This window comes from Pneumocystis carinii (assembly GCF_001477545.1).
Source record: "Pneumocystis carinii B80 chromosome Unknown supercont1.8, whole genome shotgun sequence".
NCBI classification, from domain to species: domain Eukaryota; kingdom Fungi; phylum Ascomycota; class Pneumocystomycetes; order Pneumocystales; family Pneumocystaceae; genus Pneumocystis; species Pneumocystis carinii.
The window spans coordinates 59,345-77,607 of record NW_017264720.1 but is presented as its reverse complement, the minus strand read 5'-3'; the positions used below and the strand labels follow the sequence as shown (position 1 = coordinate 77,607).

Sequence of the window (18,263 nt, the reverse complement as noted above, 5' to 3'; positions counted from 1 at the left end):
TATATTTTAAAAAATTATTTTGGTTTAATATAAATATTATATTAAAATTGTTAAAAAATAAATGATTTATTGAAAAAATAGAAATTATGAATTTTTTTAAAAACTTGATTCCTTAGTATTGAAATATAAAAATACTAGCATTATTAAACCTATATTTTGAAATTTTTAGATAAATAATCTGAATAAATTGATATGCAGATCAATAGAAATATAAAAAAACTCCGCATTTTTACATAAATGAGTTTAATGTGATAATGATATTGCTGTTTATAAGCAATAGTCAATATTATAGGAAAAATGGAATCAGAATAAATGTTTAAGAGTTTAATGTCAAAGAAATTTAAGAATCGATGTGATATGGCATGTAATTGTGTAAAAAGTATAGATCATAATAGAAAATATAAAAGAAAACATTTAGCAGCAGCTCCCCTTAGAAATACTATTTGCTTTATCCAGTAGGACATTAGATCCTTCTGAAATGCGATTCTCTTGAGAATCAATTAGCCGTTTTTTAATACCCCTATACAGATGAGATTATGAAATAGAAAAAAAATGTATACCGAGCAAGACAGAAAAATGCATCATCTACATTAATATTCGATTTTGCACTTGTTTCTAAAAATGGTATGCCAAACTCTTGAGCAAGAGCTTGTCCTTGTTCTTCTGAAATGACCCTTCGCTCTTCCCAATCACATTTATTTCCAACAAGAATCTTATTTACTCCCTCAGAGGCATGTTGTTCAACATTTGAAACCCATAATCTAACATCTATGAAAATTAATAAAATAATTATGAAAAACTAAAAGCTGACTTTGAAATGATTTTTCATCAGTTACATCATAAACAATAAGAATTCCCATTGCACCACGATAATAAGCTAAAAGATTGTCAATATTTAGTAACTAAAAAAGTATATACTACCTGCTGTAATTGTTCGAAAACGTTCCTGACCTATTTTGTTAATTTTATTAAACGAAATATTCCTAAAATAAAAGAAATATTTATACCAGCAGTATCCCATATTTGCAATTTAATCCGTTTCCCGTCAAGTTCAATGGTTCGAATTTTAAAATCAATGCCAATAGTTGTAATAAAACTTGGTGTGAAAAAATCGTCACTAAATCTCAAAAGAAGACATGATTTTCCAACACCTATATTAGAATAAGCGTATTAGGATTTCCAAATAGTGAAAAAAATGATGTATATATTAATATTTTAAAGAATTTTATCAGATGTTTTGTCAAAAAAACAAATTTGCTTAAAAAAACATACCGCTGTCGCCAATAAGAAGTAACTATAAAATATATACAATTAGTTATGTTATTTTATGGGGAAAAATAAATCTTTGTGAATCTATTTGTCATTTTTTATATATATTACGGATTTGTTTAAATATATCCTTCGTTAATCTTTAAAAAAAAAAACGCACCTTAATCAAATAATCATAGTTTCCTGTTCGTAAACTATTCATAATATACGTCTTTCTCCTATTTCCTCAGGTTTTTCTTGTAATTTTTATTTAAAGTATTTTTAAAGTTCCGTTTCAAAATTTAAAAAAAAAAAATGAAAAATCATTCAAGAAAAAAGATAAAATAAGAGATCTTATATAGTTTTAAAGTGTAAACTGTATTCTTGTGTTTACTGAAGTAATCTTAAAATACGATCTACAACACGTAGTCGATTAGTTATTTTAAGTGTTTTTATATTTTCAAGATCATGTAAATCTTGAAGATAACTTGTATGTACATTTGCAGGAAGAGCAGATGCATATGAGCGAAGAACCTGGACCTCACATAGCAAAAGACCTAGATCATAGTAAGAAAGGGTGTCCTGGTTATTGCTCATAAGAAGAATACGTTCGATATTTCTAATGTTATTAATAAAAAAAATATTAAGTGTATATATGCCTTAGACTAGGAAGAATTTTAGTTTTTAGTCTTTTTTTTGCAATATTTTTTTTGTTCCAAATACCAAAAAAATATTTTAGTATAAGGTAACATACTGTTAGTCCTGGCATCACTCCGATAAAACCAAATACAAGTTCTTGACTTTTTAATAATTTATCTATTCCATTTATTACAACTTCTACATCAACCTTTGTTTTTTGTATTTGAATAAGTAAACTACGAATTAATCTCCCTGTTATTATGGATTTTATTGGTGTTTTCATATGTTTCTCATATGCTAATAATGTGGAAGTTAAATCCCCTAATCTTACATTTTCTCTTAGTGTTTCTATACTTTTTTCTTGTGAATAAGCTGGGTTATCTATAGCAAAATCTACAACCATTCTTTCTAGACTTTGTAAATCAGTTTCAAGACTTTTTTTACTCATGAGAGCAATTTCGCTTTGTCTATCATGATGAATTATACTAACAATTTTTTCAATAGGAGAAATAACCCAGTTTTTCCAGAAATTTATTGACGTTTTAATAAATTCTTTAAGCCATTCAGATAGTGCTTTTTTTTTAGATAATACAATCTGAAAAATACTAGATGCTGAGAAAGAAAAAATTAAAACTGGAAGCCAGTATCGTATAAATATAGATGGACGACCATAGTTACGTATATGTAATGAGGACATTTGCTGAATTTGAGTAATATTATTTATTATATCATTTAGAAAAGTAGCAGTAGAACTTAGTGAATTAGGAAAAAATATTTTATGTTCTTTTTCAGATATTTGTGATATTGAATTAGATAGAAGCTCAATTCTTTTAACTGTGACTTCTTTCCAGTTTTTTTCTAAGTCGAAGCTAATGTTCATAAGATAACCTATAGCTATTGCTTTTTGTTTTTGTAAATTTAGAAGATATTTTTGTTTTTCTAGAATTTCATGACGTATAAGGCTATAAATAGGTAGCAATTGCGATCCTTCATGTATAAATATATTAGGAAAAGCTATTTTATGAAAAAGCGATCTATTTTGAATATGTTTCTTTATGTTTCTAAAAACTTGAAAAGAAAAATTATTTTGAGAGAAAATGAAATTATGACGGATAAATGAGAAAATCCGTAATGGTAATGCTATTATTAAGATAAGCATTGATTTTGGAAAATAAATACTGACTCTGTAAAAGATAAATTATAGATAACCATGGACTTGAAGCAATTTTATCCCAATATATAAGTCCTTCAGAAATAGGTAATGTATGTTTAAATAAGTATCCTAGAAAATGTTCATAAACATTAATTGTACAAAATGATAATATTAGCCAATTTATATCGTTTTCTTTTTCTTTTGAAATTCTCTTTAATAATTCATTAACACGAATTATACTTATTTTTCCTTTAAAAACATCCAGGTCTTGTTTAATTTCTTTTAATTCTAAATTATCAATTTTAATAAAATTAAGTTGATAACGTAAATCTTTTATTAATGTATCAATTGTTGATTCCATAAAGTTTTAATAAAGCATTTTCTTTTTTAGAAAATTTTAAAAGCTTTTTATCTTTTTAAAAAAATAAATTAAATAATTATTTATTATTAATGTTTTAAAGGTTACTTGATCTTAAATTTATAATTTTAAACTGGTATAGGGTTTAATCCTTAAATCTTTTACAACAGTCACCATCTCGTTTAGAAATTAACGATGAAGGTATTCAGTTAGAAAAATTGCATGAAAAATACTGATAAGATCACAGTTGAATATTGCCTATCCTGCAAATGGCACTCAGAAGCTCATTGATATTGATGATGAGCGGAAGCTGTAGGTTAAATGTTTTAAGGAACTTAAAATAATGATTTAGCCGAGTATTTATGGAGAAACGTATGGGCCAAGAAGTGCCAGGAGACTTAGTAGATGATCAATTTAAGGGATATGTATTTAAGATTACTGGTGGCAATGATAAGCAAGGGTTTCCAATGAAGCAGGGTGTGCTTCTTTCATCAAGAGTTCGACTTTTGTTATCAAAAGGACATTCTTGTTATAGACCTCGGCGCGATGGAGAAAGAGTAAGAAAAAGTGTCCGTGGTTGTATTGTTTCAAATGATCTTTCGGTTATGAGTTTGGTTATTGTAAAACAGGGTGAAAAAGATATTCCAGGTTTAACTGACGTTGCAAATCCTAAAAGACTTGGTCCAAAAAGAGCGTCTAAGATTCGGCGTTTTTTTAATTTAAGCAAAGAGGATGATGTTAGAAAGTTTGTTATTCGTCGTGAAGTTGTTCCTAAAGGTGAAGGTAAAAAACCTTATACTAAAGCACCTAAGATTCAGCGTCTTGTAACGTATGTTTATTTTAAATTTGTTTAGTTTTTTATGTTTATAGGCCTAAAACGCTTCAACGTAAGAGATTGCGCCTTCGGCTTAAACGTGAGGCTTCTGAGAGACAAAGACAGGCTGCAGCTGAATATGCTTTACTTCTTAGCAAGCGTATCGCTGAACAAAAAGCCAAAAAGGCTGAGATCAAAAAGAAGCGTTCATGTTCCTTAAAAAAATAGTTTAGGGGTCGTTTATTGCATTTTTTATCATGTATAGTTTGTATTTATTTTTATACATTTATATTATTTTTTATTTTTACGAATTTTTAATATTATTTCTTTTAAGACATTGGAGGATTTTATTATTAAAATAGCTGTGAGGGCCCTTTGAATTTCAGAGATTTTTGTATTTCTGGTTGATTTTTTGTATAACTTACTCATTTTTTGATGATTTTAAATTCTATTAAGATTTTTTCTGGTTTACTGATTTTTTTTTGATCATGTTATGTTAATAAATAGATAGGAAATAGTCATCCTGAACTAGCGGAAAAAGTTGCGAAGAGGTTGGTGTGTATTTTTCTTTGAATACATCTCAATTTGTTCTGTATAGGATTGGTATTACAGTTGGTAAAATAAATGTTACAAAATATTCTAACCAGGAGATGGCTATTTCAATAGGTAATTATTGGATTTTTGAAATATATTTTCTTATTTTTTTGAAAAAAGGTGAATCTGTGAGAGATGAAGATGTTTTTATTATTCAAACTGGATGTGACTCTGTTAATGATCATTTAATGGAATTACTTATCATGATTAATGCTTGTAAAACTGCATCTGCTCGTAGAGTATATTTTGAATGTATGTTTTCATAACTGTGATAACAATTTTTAGATTACTGCTGTTATACCTTGTTTCCCATATTCGAGACAAGATAAAAAAGATAAAAGTCGTGCACCCATAACTGCAAAGTTAGTTGCAAATATGCTCCAGACCGTTGGATGTAATCATATAATTGTATACATCTTTTCTTTTTTTTTTTGATTAATTCTTATAAAGACTATGGATCTTCATGCTTCTCAAATTCAAGGATTTTTTGATGTTCCTGTTGATAAGTATGTTTTTATTTATGAAAAGAGTATTTATGACTAATTCCTTTTTAGTGTAGGGTATCATAGATTTATTTTTGCTTTAGCTTATTTAATTAGCTTTTTGCTGAGCCATCAATGCTTAAATATATTCAAGAAACGGTTGATTATAAAAATGCTGTGATTGTTTCTCCTGATGCTGGGGGTGCAAAAAGGTAGATTTATTGATTCAAATATTTTTATTTTATAGTTTTTAGAGCTACTGCTATTGCTGATCGTCTTGATCTCGACTTTGCTCTTATTCATAAAGAACGACAAAAAGTAAATGAAGTTTCAAGAATGGTTTTAGTTGGAAATGTTAAAGGAAAGGTTGCTATTCTTGTTGATGATATGGTAGATACTTGTGGAACATTGTCTCATGCTGCTGAGACTCTTATGAATAATGGCGCATTATCTGTTTTAGCTGTAGTCACGCATGGAATCTTAAGTGGAAATGCAATTCAATATATAAACGAAAGCCAATTAGAAAAGGTGGTAGTTACAAATACAATTCCTCATGATGATAAAAAAGCTTTATGTAGTAAAATAGAAACAATAGATATTGCACCTGTATTAGCTGAATGTATTCGGCGAATACATTATGGCGAAAGGTAGGTTATAATGCTTAAATAGTTTTATTTAATAATATTAGCGTATCTGTTTTATTTACACAAGCACCTTTATAAAGGATAGAATATAAAAATTTACACGATATCATTGAAAAATAAAATGATGTTTTAATTTAATTTAATGAAGTATTTTAATATATTATGATCTACATTTTTTATTATTATAAATTAATATAATTATTAATGTTATTATTTCCTAACATGAAATTACAAATAATATTCGTATTTACTTTGTTAGTATATTATAATTTTTCAAAATTCAATACTATAATATTAATAGGATTTTTAATAACAATTATATATATACTTAAATCATTATATCTTCCTTTTCTTAGAAAATCTAATTCCTTTAGTTTTGTAGCGATTTCAATCATCCTTTTTTTTGGAATATTTAACTTATTTTTTGACGTTTTTAAAAGCAGTATATTATAATTGATATATGCATTCATTAAATCTTATTATATAAATTAAAAAGACGAATATTTCATGTTATAGACATACATTTCTTGTTTGGCTCTAACTCCATTAGATCTTCTATCATTTTAACTTCTTGATTAATATAATTTAGTTTAACTGTAACATCATCTAATAATAAGGAGTCGTTTAATTTACATATACTATTTAATAGCCAATTATGATAGGTCCATATACTGCAATTATCAGGAGATGTATAAATAATAGATTTAGTTAAAAATAATTCTAATTAACCGGATAAATGTAAATATTATTGGTATTAATAATACCTTCATCAAAAAAATGCTTTCTCTCCAAATAATCATAAGACAATTCGTTTATAAAGCGAGGTATCAATGTTGTTCTATAGTGATAAGCGCTGAAATTAGAGAAGTCATTTTTGAGAACAGTTGTAGTATAATCTAATTCATCCTTTACATATGAAGTTTTATTTTGTTTTTCAAGCATGGAAATTATATATTGTCGATAGTTCCAAGCATGAACTATATTTTTTTATTTAGTATATAAATAGATAATTAGATATAAAAATTATGTTACAATTTTTACTGTCTTTGGTTAATACAAGGTCTAGAAATGCCTTTTCTTGATCCCAAATAGGAAATGGTGTATTTTCAAAACACCATCTTCTATGAGACCAAATATTATATATTTTTGGATATTCCTTTATCAATTCATTTAAAAATTGCAATTCTTTTAAAATAATGTTTTGTATGGCAGTTTTATCATATTTTGTATGAAGCAGAACCCCATTTTTAAAAATATTCCTTCTATAATTCCATATAGTATAATTTTCACATTCCTCTTTTAAAAATTCTGTTGTAAGAGCCAATTTTTCATAGTCATAGTTTTTATTTTTAATCTATAAATATTTTTAGTCAAAGTTAAAAATTTAATAAATGTTTACATGTTTCTGAATATCTTTTAAAAGTAACTCTATTTCTTTGAGTGTCTTCTTTTTTGATGTATTTTTATGCTAAAAAAGATTATTATTGATAAATAAATTTGTTTTTAAAAACCATATTTAATTTTTAAATTGGATTATCTATTTACGCTAGAAAATTAAACTATAGAAATTAATAAAGTTTTTGATAAGATCGATACGTATTTATTTTTGCTTTATATGATATAGCTAGCTTTGCTTTTACGAAGCTTTATATTCTTTTAAAAGTTATATTTTGTGGTGATAAGCTATATACATTATAGTTTAAGAAATTAGCATTTGTTTTGATAAACATAAAATATCTTCTAATACAGAATTTAGGAGGGAAAACTCTTGAAATACATCTAGTAGTTTAGGTTTATCATCATCAACTTCTGTTATAATTTCTGAATCAACAAAATTGATGTCGTCTATCCAAACTACACCTTCAAAAATTATTAAATCATTGCGTTCAAGTCCAGACAGATTTATTCCTACAGGTCATTCTGTAAGTACTTTTCGTATGCGCTCACCTGGACCTAAGAAAATTTCTACTGATAATGACAATGGATCTCCAAAATCATCTAAGGCAACATCAGAAACTCATGAATCTCGCATTGCTGAGGCACTTGGTTTCGATCGTTCCTCAAATGTTTTTATATATCAAAAGCCTCCTTGTTTGACGCGATGTAAGCCCTGCGATGATCAGTTAGATCTTTTAAATTTTTCTACTTTCAAAGCTATACCAAAACGCCCAGTATCAATGCAGCCTATAAAAGTTTTAGATGCGCCTAATCTTCGCGATGATTTTTATACCACCTTGCTTGCTTGGAGTAGTAAAGGCGATTTAGCTGTTGGGCTTGCTGACAATGTTTATTTATGGAATAATACTGATGGAACAACTCAAGTTCCTGAAGACTTTTCTGATCAGTTTGTATCTTCTCTTGCATTTTCTTATCATGGAGATATTTTGGCTATTGGACGTGTTGATGGAATGGTTCAATTTTGGTCTAAAGGAGAATATGCGCCTCGTTTAGAATTAGCACATGCAGGTGATATAGGATGTATGACCTGGAGACCAAAACATCCATTGCGTTCAAAGAGTAAAAATGATCTTTTAGTTGGTGCACATAATGGAAAAATATATTATTATGAAATAGAATGGACAAATTCTTCTGCTAATGCTCGGTTATTAAAAATTATTTCAAATGCTCATCAGGAACAAATTTGTGGGTTGGCATGGAATATAGATGGAACTCAGTTTGCTACTGGTGGAAATGACAATTTCGTATGTTTGTTTGATGCTTTACGATTAGAAAAACCTAAAATTGTTTGGCAACATTTTGCTGCTGTTAAAGCACTTGCATTTTGTCCTTGGCAAAAATCTTTATTAGCTACTGGTAATTTTATTAAATATATAGAAAATAATAGAGTAAAAGAATTATAGGAGGTGGTTCTCATGATAAACGTATACGATTTTATCATACTTATACTGGAGCATTGATAAACATGATAGATTGTGGAGGCCAAGTGACATCTCTTACTTGGTCGCCTACTTATAGAGAAATTTGCGCTACTTTTGGCTATTCTTTTTCAGATATATCTCATAGAATTGCTGTATATGCCTGGCCTACATTAAAACTTTTAGTTTCTATACCTGCTGGTCATCCTGAATTGCGTGCTATTTATGCTGTTAATACTGTAGCTAAAAATGAGAATGGTGAAAATGTTGGTGGAGGAACAATAGTTGTTGCAGCAAGTGATGAAACAGTAAGATTTTATAAAATGTGGGAAGATGAAAGAGGGTCTATAGCTAGCGGAGGTGGAGGAAGAGCTGTACGATGGGAAGGAGTGTTCGGCAGTGACATTGTTGAATTGGTTGAGGGAATAGATAGAGAAGGGAACGAAAAAATTCGGTAACGTTTAAAAATATTATTTACATCATGATGGAAGTTTGTTTTCGTATGGTGCCAATAGATAAAGAATATAATGTTTTATTTATATCATACATTGATTTATTCTATCAGGGCTACTCTATTTGCATATTGATATTTTATTTTACTTATACAATGCTTTAATAACTGTATTATTTTGATTTTTTAAATATTTTCAAAAAGAAAAACAGGATGACCAGGCATAGAATTTTTTGCATTGTCCGGGATTATGTTAATTTTATTACCATTTAGGATTGATTCTGCTGACATAATGTCTTCATCGTTATATGTTATTTTAATGATTTCAATTATAGTTATTCCTATGCTTTGCTTCAGAAAAGAAATACTGCTAGATAATACATCTAATTCATTGAATAACATTTCTTTTTTAAATATTTTTTCATCAGTTTTTTTTTTATTTAATATTAATAATTTTATTTGTTGAATAAATGGTGTAATTTCTTTCATTTCTTCCATTTTTGATATTTTAGACAAAGTTTCGTTAAACTTTTTTTTTTCCTAATATATATTAAGGGAAAGAATAATTATGTAATAAAATATAAATACTTCATCATAACATTCTTGAAGAAGATCAATATATTTTTGTTGCAATTTTGAAAAATCAGTAGAAACATAGATTGTTATTTTTTTTGGCTTTTTAGGATCAAATAAAATATTTCTGCCTTTTTTCTGTTTTTTTAGTTGCTGGTTTTCTTCTTCCCTAATTACTTTGACAAGAGATCGAAGATATGACAAACTATAAGATATAGAATTATTAATAGGTTTTGAAATTACTGGAAAATAAACATCATGGATACACGAATTCTTAAAAATAATTAGAAAAAAGAATTTACTATATAATGTGATATTACATTTTTCAAAATGTCTGACCATATAAAATCACTAAAATGTGGAATGAATGGTAATACTAGCAAAACTTGAACCTCGATCCATCTTTTTATTAAGTTTCTATGTGTTCCATGATCAAGAGTAACTTCTCGATACCAATCTCTAGCAGCTTGAAAATCATAAAAGCCAACTTTTAATGCTAATTTATATGATGTGCTTTTAAAGTTAATAAATGGTATTTATAAATAGTTTTCTTACCTTGCATAGTGGTTATATGTTAGTTGAATTAGTTCATTCATTTCATTTTCAAAAGCATAATCATGGAAATTCATTTCCCCGTTTCTGAAATTATCTAATTTTTCAATTTGGTCCTAATATTTAGTAAGGATGAGATACAAAAAATACATTGATAATCACTTTACACCATAATCCTAATGTATACAAACGTAATATTGCTGAGTTAGCTGTTGTCTCTTCGAAATTTGCATCATTAAGGCTATCACCTGCATCTGCCATAGCTAATCTAGTAGCATCTGCTCCAAATTTTTCTATTGCTTCTTTTAACGTTAAAAAATTTCCCGTTGATTTAGACATCTTTTCTCCATTTAATAGTAAATGACCATTTCCTCTAACAGACTTAGGCCATATATTTTCACGGAATATTGCTGTATGAACATATATCCAAAAAGTTAAATGATTAGGGATTAAATCTTTTCCGGAAACCCTGAGATCTAAAGGATAAAAATATTCGAATTCTCGTCTCAATTTATCAAGTATATAAATCGGTATTTTTGTGTCTGGTTTAGGGCCATAACAAAAGATATAATTCCATACATCATCTGTCATGTCCTGTGCTTCTATATTAGCTGGGCCTTTTTTTAATCCCATGATATCTTCGTGAAGAAGATGAGCAATAGTATAATAAGACATATAAATAGTAGAATCTGTTAAACTTTCTACAAGATATTGAGGATCCCAGGGAAGACGTGAGCCTAAACCATAAGATCTTGAACATGCCCATTGATTTAGCCATTCAAGAGTTCCTTCAAACGCATGTCTAGTTTCATCACCATATGTTTCCATCCTAGACAGGCATTTCTTTGCCTCTTGTTTCCAACTTTCTTCTCCATAGTCTATATACCATTGATCACATAAAGCTACAATACATTGATCACCACTTCTACTAATAACAAGTCCTTCAGGTTCACTATATATGAAGGCAATTCCTTTAGCAATTAAATCAGAAAGAATTTTTGGTTTAGCTTCCTCAACTTTTTCTCCTTTATATTTACCTATAAGCATGGTTCCGTAATAATAATCGTGTTTGTATATTAATTCTTTTGCTTCTGTTAACTGTTTAGAATCTTTTGGACTTTGGATTTTCATTTCTTTACATAATTTAGGAGCTGCTAAATCCCCATACATTGGTGTATGGATTATAGGTATTGGATCATAACATACCCATTCTTTTTTAATTCCATAATATGATGCTTTTTTTGTTAAATCTAAAACGGTTGCATAATCATCTGGTGAGTTCGAAGGAACAGATATAACAATAGATGTTCCTTTATTTATAAGTATACTTTCCATAGGTAAAACATACACTTCTGTATATATACTTAAAGGTGCTTTAACCTTTGTACCAATCATTGATGAACCTTTTAAATCTACAATTTTGTCAATAATTCCTTTTCCTGGTGATAATTTTTGAAAAGCCATATTTTTTGCTGATCTTGAAGTACAAATAAAGTATTCATTAGGATTATTTGATTTAAATATTCCGTAGGAAATATTAGGGTTAACAAAACAACATGTTTGTCCATATATTGTTTCTGGTCTTAATGTTGCTGCAACCATATATATAGATTTTCCAGAAAAATTAAAATTAACGAGTATAGATTTCGCTTCTTCAGACCATGAAATAACTTCTAACTTTATACATGTATATTCTTGAGGGCAAATTCCTTCCCCTTGTTGTCTATCATGATCCATACAAGGTTGATTATCTTTTGCACTAAAAATAGTATATCTCTCCCCAAATTTGATTTTTTCTAATTTTTTTAGGCAATTCATCTGCCAACGTATAAAACTATCATAATATGGATTAGTATCGGTAGTAATAAAGGATCTTCTCCAATCAATACGAGCACCGAAATTTTCAGCATCTTGTTTACATAAATCTGGAAAATATTTTAACCAGTATTCTGCATCTGCAAATTTGTATATTTCTTCATTAGGTATACCTAAAAGCCGCATAATTTGAAATTGATGTTCTAAGTTATGTTTTTTTATTGATACTTTTCCTTTTTTTGAGTGAAATTTAGTTAAATCTTTTTCATTAGAAACTGAATCTATACACTTTTCGTCTTTTTCTATGTATCCTGAAAAATCTTTCCCAAATAGTTCAATTTCCCTTTGAAGCTTATCAGCACATGCCTAGATTTATTTAATAATATAATAGCTTTAAATTTTTTAAATACTTTTATAGGCATTCCTGTGCAATGCATTCCTAGAGGAAAAAGAGATCTTTTTCCTCTCATACGCTCAAATCCAACAGCAAAATCAACTTTTGTCATAGTAAAAGCGTGTCCTAAGTGTAATGACCCATTCATATATGGATAAGCCCTGGATTTTTCAAAAGGAAAAAATTAAGAAAAAATCCTTACATAGTTCCAAAGAATTTGGGATACTTTTCATGTAAAATATTTATATCATGGATCGGCTCATTTTCAATAGAAGGTGCATCTACCTCAAAAACTTTTTCTCTTTTCCACTTATTTTGAAAGCGTTTTTCATTATTAATTAAAAAATCTCTTTTAAATGTCTAAATATATTAATGTTAATTTCTAAAATTGTTTAAAGCTATAGCTTTACGTTTTGAAGTTGAAGTGTTGAGACTAATTTATTTAATGAATCATCAATTTCTTTGTTTTTTATCATAATTTTCTTATATAATTTTAATTATGTATTTTTATTAAATTATTTTATGTTTATTTTCTTATTTTTTAAAAATATTTTTATGCTATAAAATATTTTATATTTAAAGCTCTATTTAATAATTTAATAATATTTTGGATTTATTTATATTTTGGATTTATTATCTATTTTTTTAATTAACTATTTAAATATAGATTTTGTTTAAATTTATAAAAATATTAAATAATTTGATTGTTACGGGGTTTAAAATATTTTATAAATTTATATCTTAAGAAAATGCATTTGAACAATTTCGTAAGCCAATGTATATTTGTTTTGATATTTGTTCTTAAAAGAAATTTTAAAAATTTCCAACATATTTAAATATCATAAGGATTTCATAAGCTATGAATATGATATTTTTTATGGTATAGATCCAATTATGCAAATATGATATTAAGTTTTAAAGAATTTTTTAATAGTTAGCAATAAAAGCCGTAAGAATGCTAATTGGTATGTAGTTTTTTTATCATATATTTATATATATATATATATGATGATATTATATACAGACCTGTTCTGAATACTTAAAAAGTATTGAAGATATTATATTGCATTATTTTATTTATCTGATTCTTATAAATTTAGTTTATTCTCAAATTCTTTTTTGCTAATGAAAAATAGGAATATATTAACTAGTGATATTTATTATGTTATTTGTTGATTTAATGATGATAATAGAAGATATATAAATATATAATGTTTTTAGAAGGAAAAATATATAATTTGATTTGATAGCAATTTATTAATAAATTATTTTTAGTTTAATCATTTTTTAGATTTTAATAATTTTGAATCTTTTGAAAAGTTTATATTTTTTATAAAAATTAATGTTTCAGTTTTTTTAATATTATTTTTTATTATTATATGTTTTAATGGTATTTTAATTTTTGAATAAATATCAATATTAAACATTTAATAATTTGATTGATTTTTTTATAAAAATTGAATGTTTATGATAGCATATTAAATTCTAGTTTGGAAATAATATATTTATTTTTAATTATTTGAAAATTTATCAAATTTATTAGTAATTGATGAATAGTATTAAATATTTTTTAAAAAAAATGAAATTGTGATTTAAGAAAAATAAAAAAAATATTTTTATGATAAATTGTAAAGTTAATGTAAATTACAAAATATTAATGATTTTTATAAAAAAGATAATAAATATATAATTTATTAATATAATATTGATTTCTGCTTAAACATTGAAAAATATTGTTATTTTAAAAGTATTGGTTTTTAATATTTGATAATTTTAGATTTTAGATTTTTTTTAAAATGAATATTCTTGTATAGGCAATTTTATAAAAAAATAATTTAATAAATGGTTATAATTTTTTAAGTTCTATTGAAATGTATATAATTGTATAATAAATCATTTTTTTAGAAAATAGTATATACAATAAAAATATATTTCAAAAAAAATACTAACTTGATTATTTAAAAAATCCTTCAGGTGGCTCACAACTACAAAAAAAGTTTAAATCCCCCCAAGTATCATCTATTCTAGCAGTGGAGGGCCAGAATTTTCGCTCTTTAAGATATTCCAAAGGATAAGCTGCTTGTTCTTTAGTATAGGGTTTATTCCATTCCTCGAAAATAAAATCATCTAATGGATGTGGAGCATTAGAAAGTAAATTATTTCCTTTAGGCTGCTTTCCTTCCTCAATATCCTTTATTTCTTGTCTAATAGAGACTAATGCATCACAAAATCTATCCATTTCTTCTATACTTTCAGATTCTGTAGGCTCTATCATTAAAGTATTTGCTATAGGCTATCAAAAATTAGTATCAATTTATAAAAAATGCTTTTAATTACCCAGGACACTGTTGGAGCATGGAATGAATAATCTTGTAAACGTTTAGCGATATCTATAGCTCCAATTCCTAATTCTTTAAATTCACGGACATCTAGAATAAATTCATGGGCACACATTCCTTGTGAATTAGTATATAATATTTTATAATGTTTAGATAGTTTAGATGCCATATAATTTGCGTTTAAAAGTGCAATCTTTGATGCACGAATAAGGCCTTTTCCTCCTATTTATAGTTAAAAAAATATTTTCCATATAAAGCTAATACCTAGCATTTTAATATAAGCCCATGAAATAGGTAAAATGCTAGCAGAGCCCCAAGGAGCAGAAGAAACTGGAGGAATAGCCTTTTTTCCTCCTGTTTTAACTATTGGATGGCCAGGGATGTAATCTAATAAATGATCTTTCATTGCGCATACACCAATTCCAGGTCCCCCACCTCCATGAGGTATACAAAATCTATATCAGTTATTCAAATTTAAATCTGGTTTTAGTAGCATTACGTTTTATGCAAATTCAAATGACAAATATCGACACCGATTTTTGCCGGACTACAAAGTCCAATTTGTGCATTCATATTTGCACCATCAAGATAGACTTGTCCACCAAAATCATGAATAATCTTTAATGCCTCTACAATATAAGGCTCAAAAACACCATAAGTACTTGGATATGTAACCATAAAAACTGATAGATTATCTTTATGTAGTTCTGCTTTCATTTTAAGATCATCTAAATCTATATTTCCATTAGAATCACATTTTACAGGAACGACTTTCATTCCAGCCATAATGGCAGAAGCAGGATTTGTGCCATGAGCAGATATTGGAATAAGGCATATATTACGATGACTTTGATTATTTTCTTTATGATATTTTGAAATAATTTGAAGTCCTGTATATTCACCACTAGCTCCAGAATTCGGTTGAAATGTACATCCGTTAAATCCAGTAATTGTTAATAAATCATCTTCCAGCTCTTTAATAAGTATGTGATAGCCTTCTACTTGATCTCTTGGAACAAATGGATGAAGAGAATTGAATTCTGGCCATGTAACACTTAACATTTCTGTAGTTGCGTTTAATTTCATAGTACAACTTCCAAGAGGTATCATAGAACACGTTAAAGATAAATCTTTAGATTGGAGATGATATATATATCGAAGTATTTCTGTTTCGGTATGATATGAGTTGAAAACTTTATGTTGTAAAAACTCTTTTTTTCGTTGAAATTTTTCTGGTAATACAGCAGGTGATTCAATTGATATATTTAATTTTTTTGCAATAGATATAGGTGTTTCTAATTTATAGCCAGATATAGTGAAAATATCAAAAAGATGTTTCATATCATCCTCGGTTACTGTTTCATCTAAAGTTATACCAATAGTTTCTTCATCAATATAACGTAAATTATAATTTTTTGATAACGCTTTTTTTAAAAGTTGATCAGCGTTACAGTTTTTTAATTTAATAGTTAATGTATCGAAATATATTTCACTATACAGAGAATGTCCTTGTTTTTTAATAAACTCGCCAAGTATTTTCGTTAAACTTAAAATTCTTTTTGCTGTATTTTGGAGTCCAATAGGACCATGATAAATTGCATATAAAGATGCCTAAAAAAATAAATATATATAATATCTAAATAGCGATAATACCATAATAGCAAGTAAAACTTGTGATGTACAAATATTACTAGTAGCTTTTTCTCGTCGAATGTGTTGTTCACGTGTTTGTAAAGCAAGACGATAGGCAAGTTTTCCGCGACGATCTTTACTAATTCCAACTATACGTCCAGGAATTTTACGTTTATACATATCATTGCATGCAATAAATGCTGCATGAGGCCCGCCAAATCCCATTGGTATTCCAAATCTTTGAGAAGACCCAACAATAATATCTGCTCCCCATTGACTTGGAGACTGCAATAATGTTAAAGAGAGTAAGTCAACTGCACATATAATATGAGCATTAAAAGAATGAACATATTGAGAAAAACAAGTGTAATCATGAATTCCTCCAAATGTGTCCGGATATTGTAATAATATTCCAAAAATATCATTTTTCAATGGTTCTATTTCTTCTTTTGTAGGTTTTCCTATAACAATGTTGATACCAAAGCCAGAGGATCGTAATTTGAGAACTTCTATTGTTTGTGGATGTGCATTTATATCTACATAAAAAGTTTTCCGTTTTTGTTTTAGTATTGAAAATGCCATTGCCATAGCTTCTGCAGCCGCTGTACCTTCGTCAAGTAATGATGCATTAGATATGGGAAGTTCTGTAAGATCTGAAATCATGGTTTGATAATTAATTAAACACTCTAATCGACCTTGAGATATTTCTGGTTGATAAGGAGTATAGCTAGTATACCATGCTGGATTCTCAAGAATATTACGCTGAATAACAGCGGGAACATTTGTTCCAACATAACCCATTCCAATTAGACTTTTTATAAGACGATTTTTTGATGCAAGTTTACGTAAATGAGAAATTAATTCGCTTTCACTAAATCCTTTACCCAAAGCATCTTCAATTTCTTTTTCATTTATTAAGATATTACTAGGAATAGTTTTTTTGATGAATGTATTAAGATCGTTTAATTTAATTTGTTTAAGGATGCAGTTTTCTTCTTTGAAACCATTGACACCCAAATGTCGTCGTTCTAAAGAGTCTAATGCTTGATATATGCTACTATGTGTCCAGGATTTGCTAATTTTTATGTATGATTTTCCATGAAATATTTTGTTTATTATTTTTCTTTTTATAAGTCCTGTTTTATATAAAGTTTGCATTTTTTTAAACAAAAATTGATTGAATTGTATTATAAAATATTTTAAATATTAATAAAAAAGTTTTTACATAAAAATATTGGAAATTAAATTTAATAAAATTTATAATCTATGATTTTTTTAATTTCTACGATAAAAATATATCAATAAATGTGTTAATAGAATTCAAAAAAAATATGCAATAATCAACATATTAGCATAAATAAAAAAAATATTTGGAAATATATCTAGAAATAATATATTATTTTTATTAATATTATTTTAATAGTCTTTCTGTTAAATTTATTTTTGATATTCTGTAAATATGTTTATTTTTTTTAATACTATAAAATGTATAATGCTTTTTTGTAGTATTATTGAAATATTTGTATGATTATGTTTGATAATATTTCAATTTGAAAATATGGTAATTCTATTTTTATTATATTTTTTCATTTGTATTAACTTAATAGACACTTTAACGTTATTATGATAATGTTATAATTACTGTATTTCTTGTTTTTACATATTTAAATTATGGTTTAGCAGTTATAAAATATTTTGA

General features: G+C 27.0%; 8 protein-coding genes across 8 annotated transcripts; 3 read left to right on the top strand and 5 right to left on the bottom strand.

Annotated features, from left to right (window-relative positions):
- Nucleotides 1–414: 414 nt before the first annotated feature.
- On the bottom strand, nucleotides 415–1,471 carry T552_04135 (GTP-binding protein ypt2; the record flags this gene model as incomplete). Its single annotated transcript, XM_018372186.1, has 7 exons — nucleotides 415–520; nucleotides 561–768; nucleotides 812–877; nucleotides 922–951; nucleotides 1,008–1,151; nucleotides 1,273–1,294; nucleotides 1,430–1,471. 7 exons carry the CDS (start codon nucleotides 1,469–1,471, stop codon nucleotides 415–417), a joined length of 618 nt encoding a protein of 205 aa, XP_018225729.1.
- A 141-nt stretch (nucleotides 1,472–1,612) lies between these two features.
- On the bottom strand, nucleotides 1,613–3,446 carry T552_04134 (hypothetical protein). The gene is made up of 3 exons (XM_018372185.1): nucleotides 3,071–3,446; nucleotides 1,908–3,027; nucleotides 1,613–1,867 (listed from the first exon to the last, which is right to left on the bottom strand). Exons 1-3 carry the CDS (start codon nucleotides 3,399–3,401, stop codon nucleotides 1,639–1,641), a joined length of 1,680 nt encoding a protein of 559 aa, XP_018225728.1. The 5' UTR covers nucleotides 3,402–3,446; the 3' UTR covers nucleotides 1,613–1,638.
- A 147-nt stretch (nucleotides 3,447–3,593) lies between these two features.
- Nucleotides 3,594–4,447, top strand: T552_04133 (40S ribosomal protein S6-B; the record flags this gene model as incomplete). The annotated part of the gene is made up of 4 exons (XM_018372184.1): nucleotides 3,594–3,599; nucleotides 3,646–3,710; nucleotides 3,751–4,227; nucleotides 4,269–4,447. The coding sequence occupies 4 exons, from the start codon at nucleotides 3,594–3,596 to the stop codon at nucleotides 4,438–4,440; spliced, it is 720 nt and encodes a 239-aa protein (XP_018225727.1). The 3' UTR covers nucleotides 4,441–4,447.
- A 261-nt stretch (nucleotides 4,448–4,708) lies between these two features.
- Nucleotides 4,709–6,010, top strand: T552_04132 (ribose-phosphate pyrophosphokinase 2; the record flags this gene model as incomplete). The annotated part of the gene is made up of 8 exons (XM_018372183.1): nucleotides 4,709–4,763; nucleotides 4,811–4,878; nucleotides 4,927–5,045; nucleotides 5,092–5,214; nucleotides 5,257–5,316; nucleotides 5,406–5,500; nucleotides 5,543–5,935; nucleotides 5,977–6,010. Exons 2-8 carry the CDS (start codon nucleotides 4,863–4,865, stop codon nucleotides 6,008–6,010), a joined length of 840 nt encoding a protein of 279 aa, XP_018225726.1. The 5' UTR covers nucleotides 4,709–4,763; nucleotides 4,811–4,862.
- Nucleotides 6,011–6,437: 427 nt separating this feature from the next.
- T552_01880 (hypothetical protein) lies at nucleotides 6,438–7,446 on the bottom strand (the record flags this gene model as incomplete). The annotated part of the gene is made up of 5 exons (XM_018370443.1): nucleotides 6,438–6,652; nucleotides 6,697–6,909; nucleotides 6,965–7,286; nucleotides 7,332–7,400; nucleotides 7,444–7,446. The coding sequence occupies 5 exons, from the start codon at nucleotides 7,444–7,446 to the stop codon at nucleotides 6,438–6,440; spliced, it is 822 nt and encodes a 273-aa protein (XP_018225725.1).
- A 281-nt stretch (nucleotides 7,447–7,727) lies between these two features.
- Nucleotides 7,728–9,311, top strand: T552_01879 (hypothetical protein). Its single transcript, XM_018370442.1, has 2 exons — nucleotides 7,728–8,746; nucleotides 8,794–9,311. The coding sequence occupies exons 1-2, from the start codon at nucleotides 7,771–7,773 to the stop codon at nucleotides 9,264–9,266; spliced, it is 1,449 nt and encodes a 482-aa protein (XP_018225724.1). The 5' UTR covers nucleotides 7,728–7,770; the 3' UTR covers nucleotides 9,267–9,311.
- Nucleotides 9,312–9,396: 85 nt separating this feature from the next.
- On the bottom strand, nucleotides 9,397–13,109 carry T552_01878 (leucine-tRNA ligase). Its single transcript, XM_018370441.1, has 7 exons — nucleotides 13,004–13,109; nucleotides 12,610–12,953; nucleotides 10,547–12,565; nucleotides 10,388–10,500; nucleotides 10,153–10,345; nucleotides 9,848–10,105; nucleotides 9,397–9,799 (listed from the first exon to the last, which is right to left on the bottom strand). Exons 2-7 carry the CDS (start codon nucleotides 12,739–12,741, stop codon nucleotides 9,446–9,448), a joined length of 3,069 nt encoding a protein of 1,022 aa, XP_018225723.1. The 5' UTR covers nucleotides 12,742–12,953; nucleotides 13,004–13,109; the 3' UTR covers nucleotides 9,397–9,445.
- A 1,395-nt stretch (nucleotides 13,110–14,504) lies between these two features.
- On the bottom strand, nucleotides 14,505–17,765 carry T552_01877 (glycine dehydrogenase). Its single transcript, XM_018370440.1, has 5 exons — nucleotides 16,586–17,765; nucleotides 15,432–16,543; nucleotides 15,197–15,387; nucleotides 14,931–15,154; nucleotides 14,505–14,886 (listed from the first exon to the last, which is right to left on the bottom strand). Exons 1-5 carry the CDS (start codon nucleotides 17,720–17,722, stop codon nucleotides 14,548–14,550), a joined length of 3,003 nt encoding a protein of 1,000 aa, XP_018225722.1. The 5' UTR covers nucleotides 17,723–17,765; the 3' UTR covers nucleotides 14,505–14,547.
- Between the last annotated feature and the right edge of the window lie 498 nt (nucleotides 17,766–18,263).

Bases quoted from the DNA above. Each gene is read 5' to 3' on its own strand.
- T552_04134 (XM_018372185.1), bottom strand. From the start codon at position 3,401: ATGGAATCAACAATTGATACATTAATAAAAGATTTACGTTATCAACTT. The intron at 3,028-3,070 runs GTCAGTATTTAT...TCTTAATAATAG, and splicing joins TATAATTTATCTTTTACAGA to CATTACCATTACGGATTTTC. The intron at 1,868-1,907 runs GCATATATACAC...TAATAACATTAG, and splicing joins AAAATTCTTCCTAGTCTAAG to AAATATCGAACGTATTCTTC.
- T552_01879 (XM_018370442.1), top strand. From the start codon at position 7,771: ATGTCGTCTATCCAAACTACACCTTCAAAAATTATTAAATCATTGCGT. The intron at 8,747-8,793 runs GTAATTTTATTA...AAAGAATTATAG, and splicing joins AAAATCTTTATTAGCTACTG to GAGGTGGTTCTCATGATAAA.
- T552_01878 (XM_018370441.1), bottom strand. From the start codon at position 12,741: ATGAATGGGTCATTACACTTAGGACACGCTTTTACTATGACAAAAGTT. The intron at 10,106-10,152 runs GTAATATCACAT...ATTATTTTTAAG, and splicing joins GGTCAGACATTTTGAAAAAT to AATTCGTGTATCCATGATGT. The intron at 9,800-9,847 runs GTATTTATATTT...AATATATATTAG, and splicing joins TTCAAGAATGTTATGATGAA to GAAAAAAAAAAGTTTAACGA.
- T552_01877 (XM_018370440.1), bottom strand. From the start codon at position 17,722: ATGCAAACTTTATATAAAACAGGACTTATAAAAAGAAAAATAATAAAC. The intron at 15,155-15,196 runs GTATTAGCTTTA...AACTATAAATAG, and splicing joins GGCTTATATTAAAATGCTAG to GAGGAAAAGGCCTTATTCGT. The intron at 14,887-14,930 runs GTAATTAAAAGC...AATTTTTGATAG, and splicing joins ATGCTCCAACAGTGTCCTGG to CCTATAGCAAATACTTTAAT.